The sequence below is a fragment of the Triticum urartu genome, chromosome 7, assembly GCF_003073215.2.
Source record: "Triticum urartu cultivar G1812 chromosome 7, Tu2.1, whole genome shotgun sequence".
Taxonomy (NCBI): Eukaryota; Viridiplantae; Streptophyta; class Magnoliopsida; order Poales; family Poaceae; genus Triticum; species Triticum urartu.
The window spans coordinates 322666643-322678966 of record NC_053028.1 but is presented as its reverse complement, the minus strand read 5'-3'; the positions used below and the strand labels follow the sequence as shown (position 1 = coordinate 322678966).

The 12324-nt window shown below is 48.2% G+C and overlaps 1 protein-coding gene across 1 annotated transcript; it reads left to right on the top strand.

The window, feature by feature from the left end:
- Positions 1-6989: 6989 nt before the first annotated feature.
- On the top strand, positions 6990-9191 carry LOC125518817. Its single transcript, XM_048683686.1, has 3 exons — positions 6990-7460; positions 8819-8893; positions 9181-9191. The coding sequence occupies exons 1-3, from the start codon at positions 7199-7201 to the stop codon at positions 9189-9191; spliced, it is 348 nt and encodes a 115-aa protein (XP_048539643.1). The 5' UTR covers positions 6990-7198.
- Positions 9192-12324: the final 3133 nt, after the last annotated feature.

Here is a 12324-nt window from a genome sequence, read left to right as displayed (position 1 = left end):
TCCGCATCCCAATCCTGCCGGACATAGTTCGGCCAGGATCCTCCTGACAAGGAGAGAGACCTTAATGAGTTCACTATGTCGCCAAAGGGCGAGTGCTGAAAAATATCCGCGGAGGTAAACTCCATGATCGGCGCCCAATCGGATTCGTTAGGAACGGGCGCAGGCGGTTCGGAGTCCATGGCCAGAGAAGGATCCGGCAGTCTGACAACACGGCTCTCGTGCAGGGTAAGGTCGATGTTCGGCTCGATCGCCGCTGAGGGTAAGGCCTCCGTGGCGGGGTCCATCCACCCGTCCATGGACGGCGCAACTGGCTCCGAATTGAGGGTCGGAGCGGCTGCCGGTGCGATCTCCTGAACACTGTCTGATGGTAGAGCTAAATCGTACTCATCGTGACCGCGTGACGCACAAGGCAGAGGCTCGAATCCCCCGAATATCAAGTCTCTGCGGATATCGGCCGTATAGTTTAAGCTTCCAAACCTGACCTGGTGGCCAGGGGCGTAACTTTCAATCTGCTCCAGATGGCCAAGCGAGTTGGCCCGCAGTGCGAAGCCGCCGAACACAAAGATCTGTCCGGGGAGAAAAGTCTCACCCTGGACTGCATCGCTATCGATGATAGAAGGAGCCATCAAGCCTAACGGCGATGACACAGAGGAACTCTCAATGAAAGCACCAATGTCGGTGTCAAAACCGGCAGATCTCGGGTAGGGGGTCCCAAATTGTGCGTCTAAGGCGGATGGTAACAGGAGGCAGGGGACACGATGTTTTACCCAGGTTCGGGCCCTCTTGATGGAGGTAAAACCCTACGTCCTGCTTGATTTATTCTTGATGATATGAGTATTACAAGAGTTGATCTACCACGAGATCGGAGAGGCTAAACCCTAGAAGCTAGCCTATGGTATGATTGTATGTTATTGTGCTACGGACTAAACCCTCCAGTTTATATAGACAACGGAGAGGGTTAGGGTTACACAAGGTCGGTTACAAAGGAGGAAATATCCATATCCGTATTGCCTAGCTTGCCTTCCACGCCAAGTAGAGTCCCATCTGGACACGAGACGAAGTCTTCAATTTAGTATCTTCATAGTCCAATAGTCCGGCCGAAGGATAGAGTCTGGCTGTCCGGAGACCCCCTAATCTCGAACTCCCTCAGTCACCCTAGCATCACATATTGCCATGTTATACTTTGTGTTGCTTTGATTGCTTTATTATTTATTTGTGTTCCCCTTCCGTTACTTCTTTCTGGTAGACCTCGAGACCGCCGTTGTTACCCCCGTGATCGACTACATCGACCCCTCCTTCTTACCAGAGCAACCAGGCAAGCCCCCCCGTTGATCACCAGATATCGCCTACTCTTCTCTCTACTGCTTGCATTAGAGTAGTGTAGCATGTTACTGCTTTCCGTTAATCCTACTCTGATGCATAGCCTGTCATTGTTGCTACAACTATTGATACCTTACCTGCAATCCTAAATGCTTAGTATAGGATGCTAGATTATCATCAGTAGCCCTACATTCTTGTCAGTCTGTCATGCTATACTATCGGGCCGTGATCATGTCGGGTGTTGATCATGGGTAAATATATACTATATATACATGCTATACAGGTGGTGACTAAAGTCGGGTCGGCTCGTTGAGTACCCGCAAGTGATTCTGATGTGGGGGCTGAAGGGGCAGGTGGTTCCATCCAGGTAGTGGTGGGCCTGGGTTCCCGACGGCCCCCGACTGTTACTTTATGGTGGAGCGACAGGGCAGGTTGAGACCACCTAGGAGAGAGGTGGGCCTGGCCCTGGCCGGCGTCCGCGGATACATCAATTAACACGCTTAATGAGATCTTGGTATTTGATCCGAGTCTGGCTACTGGCCTATACGCACTAACCAACTATGCGGGAACAGTTATGGGCACTCGACGTCGTGGTATCAGCCGAAGCCTTCGTGACGTCAGCGACTAAGCGGCGCGCGCCAGGTTGGACTGGAACACCTGCTCTTGTATAAGGGAGGCTAGGTCTGCTCACCGGCCATGTACACAACGTGTAGGTGTGCAATGTGCGATGGGCCCAGACCCCTGCGCGCATAGGATTTAGACCGGCGTGCTGACCTCTCTGTTGTGCCTAGGTGGGGCAGCGACGTGTTGATCTTCCGAGGCCGGGCATGACTTAGAAAAGTGTGTCCGGACAAAGGGGATCAAGCGTGTTGGGTAATGTGGTGCACCCCTGCAGGGAAGTTTATCTATTCGAATAGTCGTGTCCCTCGGTAAAAGGACGACCCAGAGTTGTACCTTGACCTTATGACAACTAGAACCGGATACTTAATAAAACACACCCTTCCAAGGCCAGATACAACTAGTGATCGCTCTCTCACAGGGCGACGAGGGGAGGATCATCGATTAGGATTATGCTATGCGATGCTACTTGGTGAACTTACCATCTACTCTCTTCTACATGCTGCAAGATGGAGGTGGCCAGAAGTGTAGTCTTCGATAAGGACTAGCTATCCCCCTCTTATTCCGGCATTCTGCAGTTCAGTCCACATATGATACCCTCATTCCATTTGATGCCAATGCATACATATGTAGTGTAGCTCCTTGCTTGCGAGTACTTTGGATGAGTACTCACGGTTGCTTTGCTCCCTCTTTTCCCCCTTTCTATACCCGATTGCTGCGACCAAACGATGGAGCCTAGGAGCCAGACGCCACTGTCGATGACGACTACTACTACTCGGGAGGTGCCTACTACTACGTGCAGCCCACTGACAACGACCATGAGTAGTTTAGGAGGATCCCAGGCAGGAGGCCTGCGCCTCTTTCGATTTGTATCCCAGTTTGTGCTAGCCTTCTTAAGGCAAACTTGTTTAACTTATGTCTGTACTCAGATATTGTTGCTTCCGCTGACTCGTCTATGATTGAGCTCTTGTATTCGAGCCCTCGAGGCCCCTGGGTTGTAATATGATGCTTGTATGACTTATTTTATTTGTAGAGTTGTGTTGTGATATCTTCCCGTGAGTCCCTGATCTTGATCATACACATTTGCGTGTATGATTAGTGTACGGTCAAATCAGGGGCGTCACAAGTTGGTATCAGAGCCGATTGCCTGTAGGAATCCCCCTTCCACACTCCTTGGCCGAAGTCGAGTCTAGACATTACAAAACTTTTTACTAACATGGATGTGTGTCTTACGGGCCCACGTCGCCATTTGGGTGGTATTAGGATCTTTTACTCCTCGATCTTTACTCTAGGACTCTGAACTCTCTTCTAGTTCGGTTAAATGATTTTACCAACTTTGACTCTAGGTTCTCGTAATTACTTCCACCCGGAGAGTCCCTCACTCCAGATGATTGCTTGGTGCGCCGAAGGATTCCGAAGATACTCTCCGATGTTATCCCGAGAACTTTTTCTCATTGCATTTGCAATTCCCTTCCACCGTCACCCCCTATAGATAACTACATGCACTTGCCATTCTTACACTAGTCCCCAGTTGCTCTTGTTATTACAAGATACCCCGAAATACTCGTCGTTGTTCCGAGAATCCTTTGAGCTTACTGCCTTGCAGTTCCTTGTCACCTGAATACCCCTACGGATAACTTTGTGCACCTATCGAGTATCCGCTCATCCTCAGTTGATTTATGTATTTCACAAAAGTCTTCGGAATACCATTCGTTCTTCTGAAAATCCTCAACAACCTATTGTTCTTGAAATTCTTGCATACTTGCATTCCGGTTAATTCCATTGGTCTAGCAATTTACTTTAAAAACCTTTGTGATTGTCATTCTGATCCTTTTGATTCAACATGTGTGTGAATGCACACAATCATCAGTTGTTCATTGGAAGTTATCTTTCCGATTCAGACGTCATTCCGGACATGAGCTGGATCTCGACCAATCAAATTGCCATCGATTGTACCTCTAAGGCTATTCAACTTATCCATCCCTAATCAGAGCATTGCTTCTGATCCCTTGTCTTGGGATTCATAATTCCTTTGCATTTGAGTTTTGAGTTAGTCAGTTGTTTCTATAAACTTATCCCCGTGCATTCCTTCTTCCTCTGGTTGAGTACCGATGCTCACATCAGATCCCTTGAGGACCACCAAATCCTTTGTTGGATTTTGTTCGACACCGTCCTTCATATTCATTAAACATTGTGAGCTTTTCTTTGGATACATAATACCTTTGGTAAATTGTATCCCCTGCTTTTGTTAACCATGCTCTGCTCCTGTGCTTGTATTATTTACTCCTGAAGTTTGTGGTATATGTTTCTACGATGCCCCGATGGGTTGAACCTATGCCTTCCTTAATCTATGTGAACCCGAAAGTTTTCACGGGTCATACTCCTCTGGTAATTCATGAGGTAGGTTTTCACACTGAAATCATTTTTATTAGAGCTGTGAATGAAAGTTTATACATTGGAGAAGTGGGAGTCGACCTTGAACTTTGTGTTCATGCCCATGGACCCGATGTGAAACTTATCATGGGAGCTTCTTGCAAAATAGTTAATCATTTAGGTAATTCTTTCGGTGTCCTTAAATTGGATCCCCTACAGCTATGGTTCTGACCATATTATTCTTCCTTGATCCCATTTCCCGGACAAGTTGAAGTACTTGTCTTCTGGAGTTCAATACATCTATCCAACAACTATTATGCTCTACCTTCGAGTATACCCTCCAGTATCTCGAGAATATCAAATAACTGTGTTGCTTCCTATGAGTCTTCATCTAGTATTGCTTCTCATCGATTTCAGATTTCCCCCGGGTTCTGAGCTATTAGTCACTCGAGAACACCGATAAGTGAATCGATTCCGCATTTCGATTCAATAACTCCTAAATAATTTTCACTGCCTATGAGTTTAATAATCCTTCAAGTCATTCCTAGCCTAATTGGCTATATCATTATTATGCTAAGTTTTAACTGTGCTACCTCGCCCTTCTTCCCGGAGCACAAATTTTGACGGTGAGCTAATCTTACGTCGACCTTCCTCGTCTTATCATTTCTCCTTGAACAACAAACTTGATTTCGAGTTTGTATCGTACCCTTGGTTCCAATTACTTTTTGCTTCATCATTCCTTTGACTTGATGTCATCGCCGATCGATTACATCTTCATGAAATCTCTCGACAAATGTGTCGTGATCATCATCAACATTCTGAGCTTTTCCAGGATATCAATCGAATTCATGATGAAAAATACCATCCTTGCCTCTCGATGGTTTGTGTCAGCACCAACAACATTCTTGTCTTTCCCCAACGCAAACTTATTCATATAATTTGGGAAATAGATCCTTTTTGGCATGTCGATGGATTGTGACTTAGCCCGTCGGCCACACCCTCATCTTTTCCCTGCTAAAATTGTATGACTTATTTTCTAAGTTGTTTCCGATGGATCCTTGGTGTATCCAAAGTTTGACCTTTGCTTGAAACCATGTCAATGCTATCTCGAAGCATGTCTGTGGTAATCCAATCTTCAATAGGAACGTTTGAAGCACGATATTAAATTTTCTTTATGAATTATCCAAACACCGTTGTATGGGTAATGTCATGAATTTTCTTTCCCCTTACCTAAATGATTTTCTAATTCTATCCTGTCATGGATATCATGCTCTACTTGTCCTTGGGAAGGATATACCCCTAAAATATGTGTTTTAATACATTTTCATTTCCATTGGTTTGTTTAAACCTTATTGCGATCCATATTATATAAGCAGTAATATTTCCCTGCTTATGTAAAACACATCGTTGTATCACTTTGTCAGTAAGACCCTGTTAATATTGTTGATAACATTCCGGTAACCATCGACGGACGAGAACTTTACCTATTGGTCCGCCTCGTTCAACGAGTAGGAAGATGGTTCTCTTCATCCCTCACCCTTTGTACCGATGTTGCTGACATAATTGATAGGTTATCCTCTGACATGCCTTGTTATCATGACTATGCAATATATCACCACACTTTCTACTTTTAACCCACATGGTGGGCCCATAACCCACAGTTCCACAGGATCGAAACCTGACTCTCCGGTACACCACCTGTTTCCAAGGTTATTCCTCGCGCGTGGCCTCATATGTTATTCACGAGCCACCTTCCGAGAGATCATCAATTCTAGTATCAGACACAATGCTTATTCCCGTTGCTCCAAACCCTTTTCACGCCCTATTTCAGGCATCGAACGATTGCCTGTCCGCTCGAAAATTCTCATGATACCTCCTTACTTTGCTCTCGATATTTTCTTAAGTTTCAATTCGAGAGTTACTCTCCCCCACCTTCCCCGATGTTATCGACCAGATGGTCAACCTTGCAGAGGTACATTTTCCTAGAATAACCACCCTTTCGTCTTTCGTAAGTACGATGGAGTTCCCGAAGAAAGGATGCCGAGTTCATCATGACCTGAAACAGAGAAATGAAAACATCAAACGTAGTGGATCTACCTCTTCGAGAAGAGCAACCAAGACCGAGAAGATTCGTTAGGATTTCGTAACCAGACCTTTCCCCTTTATTGCACCTCTTGAATCTCGCAACGAGATTTCTTGTAGTGGAGGAGAATTGTGACGCCCGGATAATCAAGCTACAGTAACCTCTGCTAATGATACCACGTCACCCCAATTATTGTTGCTAATCTCGCATTAGTTCGAAACCGGTTCAGATTCAAATTCAAAATCAAGCAAACAATAAAAGTTTTCAAATATTAAAACTAAAATGTTCTAGAGGTGTCAAATAATTCAAGCAATGTTGATGAAGAAACCAAGTTTTTATAAAATAGTTAAATGCACTAAGATAATTAAAGTAGTGGGTGAATCAATTAATTATTGCCTTTTATAATTAGTAAAAATGTTAGGCTATTTTATTTGGGTGCCATAATTAAACGACGCAGTAGTTTTTTTAGCTATGCTGATCTAGGAGCTATTTTGTTTTTTTAAGTTAAAGGTAAATTGAAACTATAGAGAAAAGAAAATGTAAAACAAATAAAAAGAACCCCTGGGCCAGAGCCACCCAACTAGCCCGACCCACTTCCCCTCCCTCGGTCGTCCTCCTGTTCCCCCAACTGGGGTCGCTACAGGGGGCGCCCCGCCGGACCAGCTCGACGGCGTTGGCGAGTGGATAAGAGGCCGCGCCCGCGTGCTCTCTCCCGTCCCCTGGAACCCTAGCCACCCACTACCCCCCAGATCCAGATCCACCTCTCCCCTCTCGTCTGGCTCAATTTTGAGCTCGCAAACTCACATGGTCGAGGCTTCCCCGCCGTCGTTGACGTGTCCACCAGCCTCTCCGGCGCTCGGGAGCACGTCCTGGGGGTTCGTCGTGTTCGTCCACGTCCGTTCAGGGCATTGGAGCAAGGCGGGAAGCTGCGTGGATGGAGCCGTCGACCTCTTCTTCCTCCTCTCATCTCCGCCGCGTACATCACCGGCCGTCGTCATCGACTACCCCGAGCTCCGACGCCTCCCTGACTCCACCTCGCGCACACTATTGCACGCCTACAGGGCCGGTGAGGCCCCGTCCTTCGTTCCCCCCGTCTTCTCCTCTACTGTGCACGTACTCTAGTGCCCGCCGCGAAGAAATCGAGCTCCGGCCACCGCCATGGCCGATGACCTCCGCGTCCTTGAGCTCCTCTGTCCAAGGTCGTCGCACCACTGCGTTCCTGCTAACCGTAGCAGCCGTCTGGGCTCTTCGTTCGCCTAGTTGCAAACCTGCAGCGCCGCGCCCGTGCTCCGTCGTCGTACAACCCGCTCGCGCCGCGCCCTACTACTTCCCCCTGCTTGTTCCCGCGAGCTGCACGTCCCTGCTGCTCGCCTGTTGCTGCACAACGACCCGTCGTCCATGTCCTGTCCGTCGCCTCGCTTGCCACCTCCCCCGTGCGCTTCGCTTGCGCTCTGCTCGCCTTAGCTGCTGCTTGCCGCTGCCGTTGCCCGCTCGCCTTGCCTTCTCCGCCCAGCCACCGGCTCGCGCTCGTCATTAGCTGTCGCTGTTGATGGCTGCTGCTGCCTCCGCACGCGACCGCGCCACCGAACCGCCCCGTTCCGCTCCGACCGCAGCCCCACGCGCGCCGGCCAACTCCCCTTCGCTGCCCCCTCGCATGCCCTTGTCGCCGCCGTCGCCGGCCGCCCGGCGGCCTTCGTCCGCGCGCCCGGGTTTGCCCCTACGGGCTCCCAACGCCCACATCCGTAACCCACGCACCCAAAAGGCCTCTGGGCCACTGACTACTGGGGCCCAGCGCCCTGCCCTTTTAAAAAAGAGAGAATTAGAATTAATAAAATAATAATAATAATTAAAACATTAATTAATTAACTTAATTAATATTGCTTAGTTAACTAATTAACTACCTCACTAGTTTAATCAGACAATGACAAGGAGGCCCCACCCTCTTGTTGACCAGTCAAAGTTTGACTGGTCAACTGGGTCCATTGGCCCACATGTCAGCCTTTGTGTATATTCTGTGTACACAGGGCTGGGTACCCATAGCATTTTGTCTATTACTTTTGAAATACAAATAATTTAGGAAGATGGATTAAATCTTTAAAAAAATCATAGAAATTAAACCGTAGCTCGGATCGAAAAACTTTGTACATGAAAGTTGCTCAGAACGACAAGACGAATCCGAATTAGGGATCTATTCATCCATCACACATACCTATCATAGCGAACACGCAACTTTCCCCCTCCAATCCGTCTGTCCGAAAACGTGAAACACCGGGAATACTTTCCCGGATGTTTCCTCCCTTAGCCGGTATCGCCTACTACTGCGTTAGGTCACCCTAGCAGCACATATTGCCATGTTATTATTTGTGTTTCTTTGATGGCTTTATTATTTATTTGTGTTACCCTTCCGTTACTTCTTTCCGGTAGACCTCGAGACCGCCGTTGTTACCCCCATGATCGACTACATCGACAATGATCCCTCCTTCTTGCCAGAGCAACCAGGCAAGCCCCCCGTTGATCACCACATATCGCCTACTCTTCTCTCTACCGCTTGCATTAGAGTAGTGTAGCATGTTACTGCTTTCCGTTAATCCTACTCTGATGCATAGCCTGTCATTGTTGCTACAACTGTTGATACCTTACCTGCAATCCTAAATGCTTAGTATAGGATGCTAGATTATCATCAGTGGCCCTACATTCTTGCCAGTCTGTCATGCTATACTATCGGGCCGTGATCACGTCGGGTGTTGATCACGGGTAAATATATACTATATATACATGCTATACAGGTGGTGACTAAAGTCGGGTCGGCTCGTTGAGTACCCGCAAGTGATTCTGATGTGGGGGCTGAAGGGGCAGGTGGTTCCATCCAGGTAGTGGTGGGCCTGGGTTCCCGACGGCCCCCGACTGTTACTTTGTGGTGGAGCGACAGGGCAGGTTGAGACCACCTAGGAGAGAGGTGCGCCTGGCCCTGGTCGGTGTCCGCAGATACATCAATTAACATGCTTAATGAGATCTTGGTGTTTGATCTGAGTCTGGCTACTGGCCTATACGCACTAACCAACTACGCGGAACAGTTATGGGCACTCACCGTCGTGGTATCAGCCGAAGCCTTCGTGACGTCGGCGACTGAGCGGCGCGCGCCGGGTTGGACTGGAACACCTGCTCTTGTATAAGGGAGGCTAGGTCTGCTCACCGGCTGCGTACGCAACGTGCAGGTGTGTAATGGGCGATGGGCCCAGACCCCTGCGCGCATAGGATTTAGACTGGCGTGCTGACCTCTCTGTTGTTCCTAGGTGGGGCAGCGACGTGTTGATCTTCCGATGCCGGGCATGACTCAGAAAAGTGTGTCCGGACAAAGGGGATCGAGCGTGTTGGGAAATGTGGTGCACCCCTGCTGGGAAGTTTATCTATTCGAATAGCCGTGTCCCTCGGTAAAAGGACGACCCGGAGTTGTACCTTGACCTTATGACAACTAGAACCGGATACTTAATAAAACACACCCTTCCAAGGCCAGATACAACCGGTGATCGCTCTCTCACAGGGCGACGAGGGGAGGATCGTCAGTTAGGATTATGCTATGCGATGCTACTTGGTGAACTTACCATCTACTCTCTTCTACATGCTGCAAGATGGAGGTGGCCAGAAGCGTAGTCTTCGATAAGGACTAGCTATCCCCCTCTTATTCCGGCATTCTGCAGTTCAGTCCACATATGATACCCTCATTCCATTTGATGCCAATGCATACATATGTAGTGTAGCTCCTTGCTTGCGAGTACTTTGGATGAGTACTCATAGTTGCTTTGCTCCCTGTTTCCCCCTTTCTATACCCGATTGCTGCGACCAGACGATGGATCCCAGGAGCTAGACGCCATGGTCGATGACGACTACTACTGCTCGGGAGGTGCCTACTACTACGTGCAGCCCACTGATGATGACCAGGAGTAGTTTAGGAGGATCCCAGGCAGGAGGCCTGCGCCTCTTTCGATCTGTATCCCAATTTGTGCTAGCCTTCTTAAGGCAAACTTTTTTAACTTATGTCCGTACTCAGATATTGTTGCTTCTGCTGACTCGTCTATGATCGAGCTCTTGTATTCGAGCCCTCGAGGCCCCTGGCTTGTAATATGATGCTTGCATGACTTATTTTATTTGTAGAGTTGTGTTGTGATATCTTCCCGTGAGTCCCTGATCTTGATCGTACACGTTTGCGTGTAAGATTAGTGTACAGTCAAATCGGGGGCGTCACACCATGTAGGACTACATGGTGGGTTGTCTCATTGAAATCGTCCTCAGGAACTGAGTTCTGTGTTTGTGATCCATGAACAGTTACTACCACATGTTGGGTTCCGGTAACTCGGCCCCTCTCGGCTTATTAATCGCCCCGATCTCTGTCTAGGAGTTGCAACTAGTTTCTGGTGTTTGTAGGATATGTGTTGGGGGCCATGCGTAGCGCTGACCCTAGGGGTGGGCTATGATGCGGTGGAGACACGAGGCACGGTGTACCGAGACGCCCGTTTGGTGCCTCGGGAACCCTGCTCTCATCGTTTGGGGCCATGAGCGAAACCCCGACCGGATCTCCTTGCGGATGGAACCCGAATAGGCGATAAACCTGGACTAGAGACTTGTGTGGTTAGTCAGGTCGTGGCCGACTCCCTCGCCAGGCTTCCGCTTGAAGGTTGCCGTGATACACGACGTGTACATGGTGGTAAGTGGAGAAAGCGTGTGTGAAGAAGTACACCCTTACAGGGTTAGAAATGATCTATTCGAATAGCCGTGTCCGCGGTAAAGGACTTCTGGGTTGCCTGTACAGTTCATAGACAAGTGAAAGTGGATACTCTAAAATGCGCAAGATAAGTGTGAGTTCTATGGATGGCGCTCTCGTAGGGAGACGGGAGCGGATCCATAGTAGTGTATTGATTGGTGAATATGTGGACTCGTGTGTGCCACCTCAAAAGAGTTACTTGCAGTAGTAGTTCATGTTAGCCACTAAGTCAAAGCTGGCTTGCTGCAGTTAAACCCCACCATCCCTTTATTGATAATGTTGCATATGTAGATAGTTCTGATGTAAGTCTTGCTGGGTACATTTGTACTCACATTTGCTTAATTTATGTTTTGCAGAGAGACTTCAGTCTCGCTAGTAGTTCCACGTGGACTTCGACGTTTAGCTTGTTACCTCAGCTACGATCTTGTGCCCTCGGCAGGGTCTTGTAGATAGTCAGGCTTCTCAGCCTTTTCTTTTGTAGTTGTCTGTACTCAGACAAGTTAAGCTTTCGCTTGTGCTATTGCTTGTATGACTTGAATGCTGGGTCATGGGACCCATGTTTGTAATATCTTGCTCCTCGGAGCCTAATGAATAAATACTTTGAGTTGTAGAGTTTTGTTGTGATGCCATGTTGTATTTACACATATCGGGCATAGTATGTGTATGATTGAAATGCTTGGTATGTGTGGGATCCGACAACCTAGTTGTTTATCCTTGGTAGCCTCTCTTATGGGAAAATGTAGTCTAGTGCTTCCACTGAGCCATGGTCTGCTACAGCTCGGTTTACCAGAGTCCTACTAGCCCAGTTACTACTGCTCCGGAACACTTAGGCTGGCCGGCATGTGATTCACTTTGATCCTTTGTCTGTCCCTTCGGGGAAATGTCACGCGGTGACTTCCAGAGTCCTGCTAGCCTGCTACAGCCCGGGTTCTCGAAATCCTGTTAGCCTAATCGCTACAGCCCGGATTCACACGCTGATGACCGACACATTCGATGCTAGTTCATGTATGTCTGTCCCCGTAAGTTAGTGCCACTTTGGGTTCACGACTAGTCATGTCGGCCCAGGTTCTTTGTTATATGGATGCTAGCGACACTATCATATACGTGAGCCAAAAGGCGCACATGGTCCCGGGCCAGGTAAGGTGGCACCCGTGGGAATACCGTGCGTGAG